Below are 12,709 nucleotides of genomic sequence, written 5' to 3'. Positions count from 1 at the left end.
AACCAGTCTTCTCGCTTCTGTTCTTCTCCCCTCCAGTAGCCTAATATCCACACAGCATCAGGGATGGCTTCTTTAAAACATAAGTCACATGGGCGTGCACTTAAAATTATTTATAACACTGTTCATTTATGTTTTATGCACTTTTCTTTATATAATGCAATTCGCAATTTTTTAAATGGTAAAAAAAAAAAAAAATCATGTTAACAGGTTAAATCAAACGATGTCCATCTTCTGGTCAAAACTCTCCATCCCACTTGGAATAAAAAAAAAGTTCTTTCCATGTCCTTGAAGGCCCTATACAATCTGAGCCCTGCTCTCCTGGATCCTGTCTCTTGGGTCCTCTCTCCCCTCCTTCAGCTGTTTGATCTACCCTGGCCTCCTCACCGGTCCTAAAATAAACCAACAAAGTCCCACCTCAGAGACCCTGTGCCTGCTGTTCCCTCTGCCTACCGCGCTCTTCCCCAGCTATCTGCCTGGCTCCTTCCCTCACGTAATTCAGGCACCTGCTCAAAAGTCAGCCTCCTGGAGCAGGCTTCCACGACCAGCCTACAGAAAATAACACCCTCATAATCCCCTGTCCCCTGACCTTGCTTTATTTTTCTTCTCAGCACTCACCATTACCAGGCAGAGCGCATATTTGTTTATACTCTGTCTTCCCCCAATTAGAACAAAAGCTCCACGGAACAGGAACCTTGTTCTGAGTTTTCATTGCTGTGTGCGTTATTTCACTCCTGTACACAGGGCACCATCTGGCATAGAGCAGCAGTGCACTGTTGAACAAATTGACGACTGAAGGAATTGCCAGCATAAGGAGACACAGTGGACAGCAGTGGCACGCACTCTGACCTGGTAGTCATAGCCTCAGAGCCAGACCTCACTGCAGACCAGCCGGTCAGTCAGCTTCACCACGCGGCTCTTTCCAAGAGCAGAGAGTGATCCTAACCATAGTTGGACACCTCACAAAAGTCTGGTTTGTCACACAACAAATGAGGATAAATGGATTCATGGCACTGATGGATCACAGTGCCACTCACAGATTCATGGCATTCATCCCTCATGAACCCCAGGCTCCTCCACAGCCCAAAGAACACCCACTACTGCAAAGCTCCACACGTGTGATTCACTGATAAAGGATCAATGATGTTATTGTCTGCCCAGAGACACCCACAGAACAGTATCTTGCAATCACTATACAAGACTGATGATGCCAATTAACCTGAGTCACCCAGAGGCAAGGCCCCACGGCCACATATGCAGCTCACCCTGAGTCGATGATATTTTCCAAGTCTTCCTTCCTACTGGCTCAGAGACCACAAAATCAGATAACGGAATGAAAGGAACTCAAGGGAGAGGCTGACACAGTGGTGTGACCCTAAATGTCACCTTAGAGCGCTGGTGCTCAGCCCTGGTGTCACATAAAAATTACCTGGGGAGTTTTTTAAAATCCTCATACCCCAGCCACACCCCAAACCTGTTAAATTGTAATCTCTGGAAACATGAGCCAGACATTGGGGTTTCTGCAAATGCCCCCAGATGCATCTAAATGTGCAGCTAATGTTAAAAAACACCCAACTAGAGGTTGGTGGCTGCACTGATGTGAGAGGGGAGGGACTCATGGACTCCTTACCTCACCAAGGTGTCACTGCCCACCCCTCCTGGGCTGTAATAGAGCACGTTCTCCAAGGACAGCGAGAACTTCAGCCCCTCTGCCTCCGAGATGTATAAGTTGGTTCGGTTGTTGCTATGACTGACACACACAAACACCTGGTCCTCGGAGGCATCCGCGATGTAATATTCCTTTGGAATCAAAAGTCAAAAAATATGCAAGTCAAAAAACACATATGCCCTGTGGGCTTCCCCTATGCACACTAAAGTAATCACTTCCAAATTCCATTCCAGTGATGAATGTGGGCCTGGAGCCCACGGAAATCTTCCCAATCTTGGTAAAGATTTGGCCGTGACTTTCTCTGTGGAGAACCTGAAACTGCCCTGTAGTGGAGCTGGCCCCTTATTGGCAAATGGGGCATGAAATAAGAATGGGCCGCTGAACTCCATAAATGACCTAAAAACCTCTTTTTAGTTAATAATATCTTCCTCATTTTCCCATGAAACCTATCATTAGTATAAAGTACAATATAGATTAATATGCATTTCCTTTCCTTTCATTTTCTCTAAGGTGACTAAAGGAAGGGCAGAACACACAGAAAGCAAAGACGTGACTAGAGTGTTCTCCATTACGTACTCCTCTAAGCTACTAACCTTCCACCATACCCACTGCTAGTGTCAAGACCTCCAAATGCCACCTCCTCCCTGATGACCCCATCCCACAGATCTTTCTTATCCCTCTCTATGTTATAATACATATTGCATAGTCACGCATCATACTGTACGTAGTTTCTTCCTCCGCTCGGTTCTCTCTCTCTCCAATCTATCTGTTTCTAAAAGGGTAGGACCCAAATCTTAGCCCCTTTTGGAACCTACCCATCTGTGAGCAACACAGCAGATAGTTAATAAATAACGGCTGTTGTCACTCCTTTCCATTCCTTCAGGACTGTCACACTGAGCCCATTGACTCTGGCTCCAAACCTCTCTGCCAATCCCTCTCCACTTAAAGCAAATTAAGGCACCTGTTCAGCTCCACTTCAAACAGCGAAGAGGGAAAACACAGACCAAGATGCCCAAAGCATAACAGCTCTCTCTAGAGACCTATATGGAAAGTGACTTCAGGAAGCCTCTGTCAAATATCCACCTCGGCAGGACACCCTTCCCCTGACCTCTGCATGGGGACAATTACACTTCTCCCCAGCCCCAAGCAGATCCCACTTACATTAATAGGATGTCTTGTGACAAACTGGGCTGCTCGCATGGGCTTCCGGCCAAAGGAGACCCAGAGCTGGACAGAAGATGGCTTCTGACTGCCCCAGAGAGGCTGCTAAGGAAGAGGAGAAAAAAAAATCAATTATGCCACATTACAGCCACTCAAAATAAGCAAGAAAGGAAAAAGAAAAGTCAGACCTCTCTGATTCTACTAAAAACACAAAAAGAAGGGTGTGACAGCAAATGCACATTTTTGCAACGTCTGTCTGCCATCATTGGACAGCTTGGGTTGCTGCTTTATCCTAGATCCTTGGTCTGCAATAGATACTAGATAGAGATGTTAGAAGGGGAGGAAGGATAACAGAATGATGGGAGAACTTGGGCCTGGGGAGGCGGATGGCGGCTGCCAAAGCTTAAGAGAGAGTGAGAAGGAGAGGATTGTATGGGGCTGAAGACAAAGGGCAGAGTAGAGCCTACAGCCCCAAAACCACTGCAGGGTGAGATCAGTCAAACACCATGCATAGCAAACATATTCTTTTCCCCTTTCTACCCTTATTTTCAGATTACAAGGATACACGCGTTACAGGGCTTTAACCTGCACCACGATTTGAGGGAATTTTGATCAATTCTATTTTTCCATCTTTTACTACTTGTCATTGATTAAGGTCTTTCGTTGGACTATGTTTTCTTTGGTAGAGTATAGCATATTCTACATGATGTTGACCACATCACATTGCATTTTAGAGATTTATTAAAGCACAGTTGGAATCTTGAAAATGTGTACAAAACCCTTAGATTAAGAGCTGGCTCTACCACCTGAGGAAATCTGTCTAGGTCTCAGTTTATTCATCTATAAAATGAGAAGCTGCCTTGGATCAGGACTTCTCTGCGAATAGGTTTAAATGGTCTAGGAACTCCATAAATATATACACAAATTTTCGGTGTAGATGCACTCATTCATTTTGCTAGGGAGGGTGTATTCCTTTTACCAGATTCTCAAAAGGGTCAATGATCCAAAAAAGGATAAGAACCACTGTAAAGGTTCTATGTGGTTTTTTCCAGCTCTAAAAATATGTGTCTGGGACCTGAAGGCGAAATCGATCAGGAGAGACAAGGAGGCACACCCTCCTGTGGACATAATCACACACATGACTATTAAACGTATTGGAATGTTGGGATCCCCAGCCAGAAGGTGTTCGTTTGGCTTCATTTATTCTTGACTATGTCGCTACTCTTTTCTATAGATTTTAAATTCCTATAGAATAAGGAAGATACCAAGTTCTCTTAACTGTAATATAACAACAACTGAATACCCCATGCTCATGTATGTTCAATAGATACTGTGTGAAAAGCAAGCTGATGAACACAAAGTTATTTTTGATTCATTTGAACAGTATACATATACTTTATTTTTCAAACCACCACTGAACAAATGGTTAAAAGTAGTTTGTTCTAAGGAAGCCAGGTAGAGATGTATAAGAGACTGCCTTACCAGAGAGTGTGTTCAAAGAAATAATAGCCGAGAACTTCCCAAACCTGGGGAAGAAGCTAGAAATACAAGTGAATTAAATCAATAGATCTCCTAAATATATCAACATGAAAAGACCCTCTCCAGGGCATACAGTAGTAAAGCTGGCAAAAGCCAATGAGAGAAAATAAAAGACAAAAAAAATAACGTACAAAGGAATTCCTATCAGGCTCTCAGCCAATTTCTCAGCAGAAACTTTACAGGCTAGGAGAGAGTGGAATGATAAATTCAGAATTCTGAAAGACAGGGGTCAACCTGGTGGCGCGGTAGTTAAGTTCACACGTTCCACTTCAGCAGCCTGGGGTTCACAGGTTTGGATCCCAGGCACAGACCTACACACCACTCATCAAGCCATGCTGTGGAGGCATCCCATATACAAGATGGAGGAAGATGGGCACAGACGTTAGCTCAAGGCCAATCTTCCTCAGCAAAAAGAGGAAGATTGGCAATGGATGTTAGCTCACAGCCAAGCAACCTCACAAAAAAAAAAAAAGTTCTGAAAGACAAAAGCTTTCAGCCAAGAATACTCTATCCAGCGAAAATATTCTTCAGGTATGATGGAGAAGTAAAAACTTTCCCAAATAAACAAAAGCCAAGAGAGTTCATCGCCACAAGACCCCCCTACAAGAAATGCTCAAGAAGGCCCTCATACCTGAAAAAAATAAAAAGAAAAGGGTTACAAAGCCTTGAGCAAGGAGAAAAATAGATAGACAAAATCAAAAAAAATTGCAGCTTTCTATCAGAACAAGTTAGCAAACACTTAATTACAACAACAGACATAAAGAGAAGGAAAACACCAAAAATAAATATAACCTCATCACTTTAAACTCAAACTCACAACACAATATGGAATAATTTGTGACAATGATAACTTAGAAGGGGAAGAGGAAAGGGATGGACTTGACTAAGTCTAAGGAGATAAGAGGCCATCAAAAAATGGACTATCTCATCTACGAGATTTTTTTACACAAACCTCATGGTAACCACTAAACAAACAATCAGAACAGAGACACATACAATAAATAAAGAGAAAACTAAGAAAACCATCATACAGAACTACCAAACTGAACTGCGAGTCTGAAACACAAGGGACAAGAAACAAAGCAAATGCAAAAGAACCAGAAAATGAGCCATAAAATAGCAACATTAAGCCCTCATATACCAATAATCACTCTAAATGTAAACGGATTGAATTCTCCAACCAAAAGACACAGAGTGGCGGGATGGATTAAAAAACAAGATCCAACAATATGCTGCCTCCAGGAAACACATCTCAGATCTAAAGACAAACACAGGCTCAGAGTGAAAGGATGGAAGACAATACTCCAAGCCAATGGCAAACAAAAGAAAGCAGGTGTTGCCATACTTAAATCAGACAAAGTAGACTTCAAGATAAAACAGGTAATGAGAGACGAAGAGGGATAATATATAATGATAAAAGGGATACTCCACCAAAAAGATATATCACTTATAAATATATATGCACCCAACACAGGAGCACCAAAGTACATAAAGCAACTATTAACAAACCTAAAAGGAGGTATTAACAGCAACACAGTAATAGTAGGGGATCTTAACATCCCACTTACATCAATGGATAGATCATCCAGATAGAAATCAATAAGGAAATAGTGAACTTAAATGAAAAACTAGACGAAATGGAGTTAACATACATATATAGAGCACTCCATCCAAACACAGCAGATTACACATTCTTCTCAAGCACGCATGGAACATTCTCAAGGATAGACCACATGGTGGGAAACAAGGCAAGCCTCTATAAGTTTAAGAAGACTGAAATCATAACAAGCATCTTCTCTGACTATAATGCTTTGAAACTAGAAATCAACTATAAGAAAAAAACCGGGAAAGTGACAAAGATGTGGAGACTAAACAACATGCTACTGAACAACCAAGGGATCAGTGAAGAGATTAAAGGAGAAATCAAAAAATATCTGGAGACAAAGGAAAATGAAAATACACCATACCAACTCATATGGGACACAGCAAAAGCAGTGCTGAGAGGGAAACTTATAGCAATACAGGCCCACCTTAACAAACAAGAAAAATCCCAAATAAGCAACCTTAAACTACACCTAACAGAATTAGAAAAAGAAGAACAAACAAAGCCCAATGTCAGCAGAAGTAAGGAAATAATAAAAATTAGAGTAGAAATAAATGAAATTGAAACCAAAAAAAAAACAGTAGAAAGGATCAATGAAACAAAGAGCTGGTTCTTTGAGAAGATAAACAAAATTGACAAACCTTTAGCCAGACTCACCAAGAAAAAAAGAGAAGGCTCAAATAAAATTGGAATTGAAAGAGGAGAAATTACAATGGATACCACAGAAATACAGAGGATTATAAGAGAATACTATGAAAAACTATATGCCAACAAATTGGACAATCTAGAAGAAATAGATAAATTCTTAGACTCATACAACCTCCCAAAACTGAATCAAGAAGAAACAGAAAATCTGAATAGACCAATCACAAGTAAAGAGATTAAAACAGTAATCAAAAACCTCCCAAAAAATAAAAGTCCAGGACCAGATGGCTTCTCTGGAGAATTTTACCAAATATTCAAAGAAGATTTCATACCTATCCTCAAACTATTCCAAAAGACAGACGAAGATGGAACACTTCCTAACACATTCTACAAGGCCAACATCACCCTGATACCAAAGCCAGACAAGGACAACACAAAGAAGGAAAATTATAAGCCAATATCGCTGATGAACATAGATGCAAAAATCCTCAACAAAATATTGGCAAACCGAATACAACAATATATTAAAAAGATCATACAACATGATCAAGTGGGATTTATACCAGGGACACAGGGATGGTTCAACATTCACAAATCAATCAATGTGATATACCACATTAACAGAACGAGAAATAAAAACCACATGATCATCTCAATAGATGCAGAGAAAGCATGTGACAAGATCCAGCATCCATTTATGATAAAAACTCTAAACAAAATGGGTATAGAAAGAAAGTACCTCAACATAATAAAGGCCATACATGACAAACCCACAGCCAACATCCAAGTCAATGGGGAAAAACTGAAAGCCATTCCTCTGAGAACAGGAACAAGACAAGGGTGCCCACTCTCGCCACTCTTATTCAACATAGTACTGGAGGTTTTGGCCAGAGTAATTAGGCAAGAAAAAGGAATAAAAGGAATCCAAATAGGCAACAAAGAAGTGAAACTCTGGCTGTTTGCAGACAACATGATTTTATATATAGAAAACCCTAAAGAATCCATTGGAAAACTATTAGAAATAATCAGCAACTACAACAAAGTTGCAGGGTACAAAATCAACTTAGAAAAATCAGTTGCATTTCTATACCCTAATAATGAACTAACACAAAGAGAACTCAAGTAAACAATCTCATTTACAATCGCAACAAAAAGAATAAAATATCTAGGAATAAATTTAACCAAGGAGGTGAAAGACCCATACAATGAAAACTATAAGACATTATTGAAAGAAATCGATGATGACATAAAGAAATGGAAAGATATCCCATGCACATGGATTGGAAGAATAAACATAGTTAAAATGTCCACACTACCTAAAGTAATCTACAGATTCAGTGCAATCCCAATCAGAATCCCAATGACATTCTTCACGGAAATAGAACAAAGAATACTAAAATTAACATGGGGCAACAAAAGACTCCGAATAGCTAAAGCAATCCTGAGAAAACAGAACAAAGCTGGAGGCATCACAATGCCTGACTTCAAAATAAACTACAAAGCTATAATCATTAAAACAGCATGGTACTGGTAAAAAAATAGACACACAGATCAATGGAACAGAATTGAAAGCCTAGAAATAAAACCATACTTCTACGGACAGCTAATCTTCGACAAAGGAAAGTCTCTTCAATAAATGGTGCTGGGAAAACTGGACAGCCACATGCAAAAGAATGAAAGTAGACCATCATCCTTCGCCATACACAAAAATTAACTCAAAATGGATCAAAGACTTGAAGGCAAGACCTGAAACTATAAAACTCCTAGAAGAAAACATAGGCAGTACACTCTTTGACATTGGTCATAGAGGGATCTTTCTGCATTCCATGTCTACTTGGGCAAGGGAAACAAAAGAAAAAATAAACAAGTGGGACTTCATCAGACTAAAGAGCTTCTGCAAGGCAAATGAAACCACAATCAAAATGAAGACAACCCACCAGCTGGGAGAAAATATTTGCAAATCATATATCTGACAAGGAGTTAAACTCCATAATATATAAAGAACTCACACAACAGAACAACAAAAAAACAAACAACCCAATCAAAAAATGGGCAGAGGATATGAACAGACATTTTTCCAAGGAAGACATACAGATGGCCAATAGGTACATGGAAAGATGTTCAACATCACCAATTATCAGGGAAATGCAAATCAAAACTACACTAAGCTATCACCTTACACCTGTTAGAATGCCTATAATGACCAAGACAAAAAGTAACAAATGTTGGAGAGGTTGTGGAGAAATGGGAACCCTAATTCACTGCTGGTGGGAATGCAAACTGGTGCAGCCTCTATGGAAAACAGTATGGAGATTCCTCAAAAAATTAAAAAAAGAAATACCTCATGATCCAGCTATCCCACTACTGGGTTTTTATCCAAAGATCCTGAATTCAACAATCCAAAGAGGTTTATGCACCCCTATGTTCATTGCAGCATTATTCACAATAGCCAAGAAGTGGAAGCAACCTAAGTGTCCATAACCTGATGACTGGATAAAGAAGATGTGGTATATATATACAATGGGATACTACTCAGCCATAAAAAAAAAGACAAAATCGTCCCATTTGCAACAAAATGGATGAACCAGGAGGGTATTATGTTAAGCGAAATAAGTCAGACAGAGAAAGACAAACACCACATGATTTCACTCATATGTGGAAGATAAACTAACACACAGACAGAGAGAACAGTTTGGTGGTTACCACGGGCAAGGGGGCTGGGGGGTGGGCACAAGGGGTGAAGGGACACATTTATATGGTGACTGACAAACAACAATGTACAACTAAAATTTCACAATGTTATAACTATTACAACATCAATAAAAAACAAAAACCTCTAGATAAACACAGTCAAAAAAAAAAAAGGACTGCCTTCCCAAAATGGCACCCTGAAATCCACGTTAATAGCTTGTACTCAATATAGAGCCACAGGAAATGATGGATATATTAAAAATGTAAAACGTGTTACCTGAATGCGAAAACAGTTCCCAGCAAAACTATGTATAAATTCCAAAAGCGCTCCTTAAGCCAATAAAATTTTATAGCTATGTACAAAGGTCAGATGATTTGTTTAGGTCACCCTATATAAATCCTTATGAATATATATGAATACACAGGTATCAGTGAGACACACACTTTTATGCTTTATATTTTTTCACTACTTCCTAGTGTGGTTATGCCTTAGAAAAGAGCCATTTTTCTCAGTGACACCCAGGGCATCATTGTTAAATGTTCTTAATGACTGTTGCTGAGAGGCCTGAGAATTGAGAATGTAGACCAATGCCAGCCTTACTCCATAAATGCAAAAATCACAGAATACAAAGGTTATAAAAAACCTCAAAACACATCCATCCCACTTCCTTCTAGGAGAATTATTTCTAAACCTGGACAATTCAGGTTCACTCTTAATGTATTCTTAAAGAGTTACTGTAATATTTTACTGCCACCAAGAAAAATATTAATAATTAAACTAGGAACCACTATTACAAGATGTACTATAAGGCCCTAATACTTTTCTTAATAAACCATGGGTTTTTGTTGTGTTGAGATGTTCTTTACCTTTATTATAAAAGTAAAACATGCTTATGGAAACCATTCACCAGTACAGGTGAAAACAAAATAAAATGCAGAAGTTCTGCTTCCTATTCTCCACCAGCTCCTCCCATTCTGCTCCCCAGAGTGCCCACTGGTAACAGGCTGTTGTGCATTCTTTCAGAAATGTTCTGTGCTATCACATATGATCATATTTATATAACGACAGACACTGCTACACTTACCCCAACATCCATTATCCCTCTCCTCCTTAGCAACAGGACCGTAACTGCCACCTGAATAGAAGACTAGAGTTCTCTGGCTTTTGTACAACTACAGATGGTCATGTAACTGAGTAGTAGTCAATGAAATACAACCAGAAGTATTGTGGTGGGTTTCTAGGAAGGCTGCTTAAAGGGACTGAATCAGCTGGAAGGGGTCCTACTGTGGCCTTTCTGTCTGTCCTTATTCTTCCTAACTGGAACAGACTTGAAGGCTGGTGCAGATATCTTGGACCATGAGGGAATCTTGAGAATAGAAATCAGTAGTTAGGATGGTAGAACAGACAGACAGAGGGTCCCTAACATGAGGTTACCAACATACTAGCCCTAGACTGCCTGCCCTCGGGCAACACTGATGAGAGAAAAATAAACTTTCGTCTTGGTTAAGCCACTTTTATTTCTAGTCTGTTACCAGCAGACTAACACAATGCCAAATCGATAGATGCAATTTTATTTTTCACAGACATATTAGATCACAATAGAAATATTGTTGTGCAACTCAACTTTTTTCATTAATGGAATATCTTACTGTTCTACAATTTAACTTTTTTCATTAACAGTGTATCTCAGACATCTTTCATTTCACAGCTATTGATGGGCATTTAAGGTTATTTCCAGAAGCACTCTTCAATGAACATACTTGTATATATTAACTTTTTCAGAACTACACAAGAATATTTGTAGGATGCATTCTCAGAATTCCTAGGTCAAAATTTTCATTTTGGATAGATAGTATAAATAGCCCTTCTGAAAGGCTATACCAGTCAATGTATCTACCAGCACACAGACGCTCACCAGCCACTAGGAATTACTTAAATGCTTTAATTTATGCCAATATTATGGAGTCTGAGAATTTATAATAAGATTTTTTTTCACTTGGTGTTTTCCTTTCTAATAAATAAAAATAAATTAATATAAATATCTGAATAATCTGAATTTCAGAGAGGGCATCTACATTTATGTTTGAGATTATGTCAACAGCAAAAAGAGATGAGAGGTCGCAGAGAAAGGCACAGAATGGAACTAAATAAATGACCCATTCTTGCCAAGTGAAGGCCAAAGGATGTCACAATGAGCTATTCAACTGAAAGTTTCACAGAGAAAATAGGTGGGAGAACGAGGGCCCCCAAGGCATGTGGTGGGCAAGGACACAGCTCAGAAGCATCTGGGCAACAGCACTCACTTCCACCTTCTCCTCTGAAGCAGTGACAAAATTCTAGCAAATCATCATCATCCACATTAATATTGTTTATACTTAAATATTTATAGATAAAATGATATATCTGGGATTTGCTTTAAAATATTCCAGGAAAAAAATAAGCAGTGTTTAGACAGCTGAGAAGAGATGAGCAAACATAAATAATACTGAGGCTGAGTGAGGGCACATGGGGAGGTCATATCAGCATCAACTGTTCCTTTATGCAGAAATGAAAATGTCCATAATAAAAAGTTTACAAAGTTAATGTTAATTGGAAGCATTTCCAAAATAGCAGAGTAAGGAACTCTGAAAATCCACTCATCCATAAAACAAGAACATGGATAAAAATTCTCAAAATTAGCTTTTTCAGAATTCTGAAAATTAAATAAAGGCTTGCAAAAACCCAAGCAGCATTTATTCAAGAACAATGACTGAGGCTCAGCAAGAATAGCCAACTTTGTAATGTTTTAACTTGCCCTAATCCCATCCCCTTCTCTCTAGCTCTGCAGTAGCCCTGGAAACCCACAGCTTCACAATTACAATAGCTGTGAAAATCAGCAGCCTGGCAGCCACCAGAGAGCACAGAACAAGTTTGAAGATTCCAAAAGGCCCCACAGCCAGAGGACTGTCACTACTTGATTTGCCTGGTGGTTTTCTTCAAAGCTACATCCTCAGGTCTTTTCTCTATATAATCTGACTCAGCTCACTGTACAAACAGACCTATAGCCAGAGCATTTATGGAAAACAGTGACAAGTGGCAAATGTTTAACATCACAGGTGCTAGAGAAGCATGACCACTTGGAGCTAACAAAAGACTAACCACAAAGCGTAAAAAGTATAAAAAGGAAAAACTGAGGAAGATGCCCATAAGAGGCTTTGATAAACTCTGAAACATTCCTGGGAATCTACAAGGTCACACACATATAACAGCTGTGAGTATGCTCAGGAAAGAACTGAAAAGGGCCTAATCTCTCACATCTGGCTAATAACCTTAAGGCTCTGCACAAGCAGGAAGTGAAGGCTAAGGCAGAGTTGTAGATTGCATTGTAGGCATGCCCCCAACACACGCTCAGAGGCCTCAGCAA

General features: G+C 39.6%; 1 protein-coding gene across 2 annotated transcripts in view; it reads right to left on the bottom strand.

Annotated features, from left to right (window-relative positions):
- SORL1 (sortilin related receptor 1) overlaps positions 1-12,709 on the bottom strand; it is a 163,867-nt gene that overhangs the window by 107,399 nt on the left and 43,759 nt on the right. The window contains exons 7-8 of one of the 2 annotated variants that reach the window (XM_087433828.1): positions 2,828-2,932; positions 1,628-1,797 (exon numbers count right to left, since the gene is read on the bottom strand). In XM_087433828.1, coding sequence (XP_087289954.1) covers positions 1,628-1,797; positions 2,828-2,932 — 275 coding nt within the window. The remainder of the gene's footprint in view (positions 1-1,627; positions 1,798-2,827; positions 2,933-12,709) is intronic. The other variant, XM_004427196.3, reaches the window with a different exon arrangement.

The sequence above is a fragment of the Ceratotherium simum genome, chromosome 7 (assembly GCF_057802395.1).
Source record: "Ceratotherium simum simum isolate JZ-2026a chromosome 7, ASM5780239v1, whole genome shotgun sequence".
Classification (NCBI taxonomy): domain Eukaryota; kingdom Metazoa; phylum Chordata; class Mammalia; order Perissodactyla; family Rhinocerotidae; genus Ceratotherium; species Ceratotherium simum.
The sequence above is the reverse complement of the archived record's forward strand: the minus strand, read 5'-3'. Positions and strand labels throughout refer to the sequence as shown.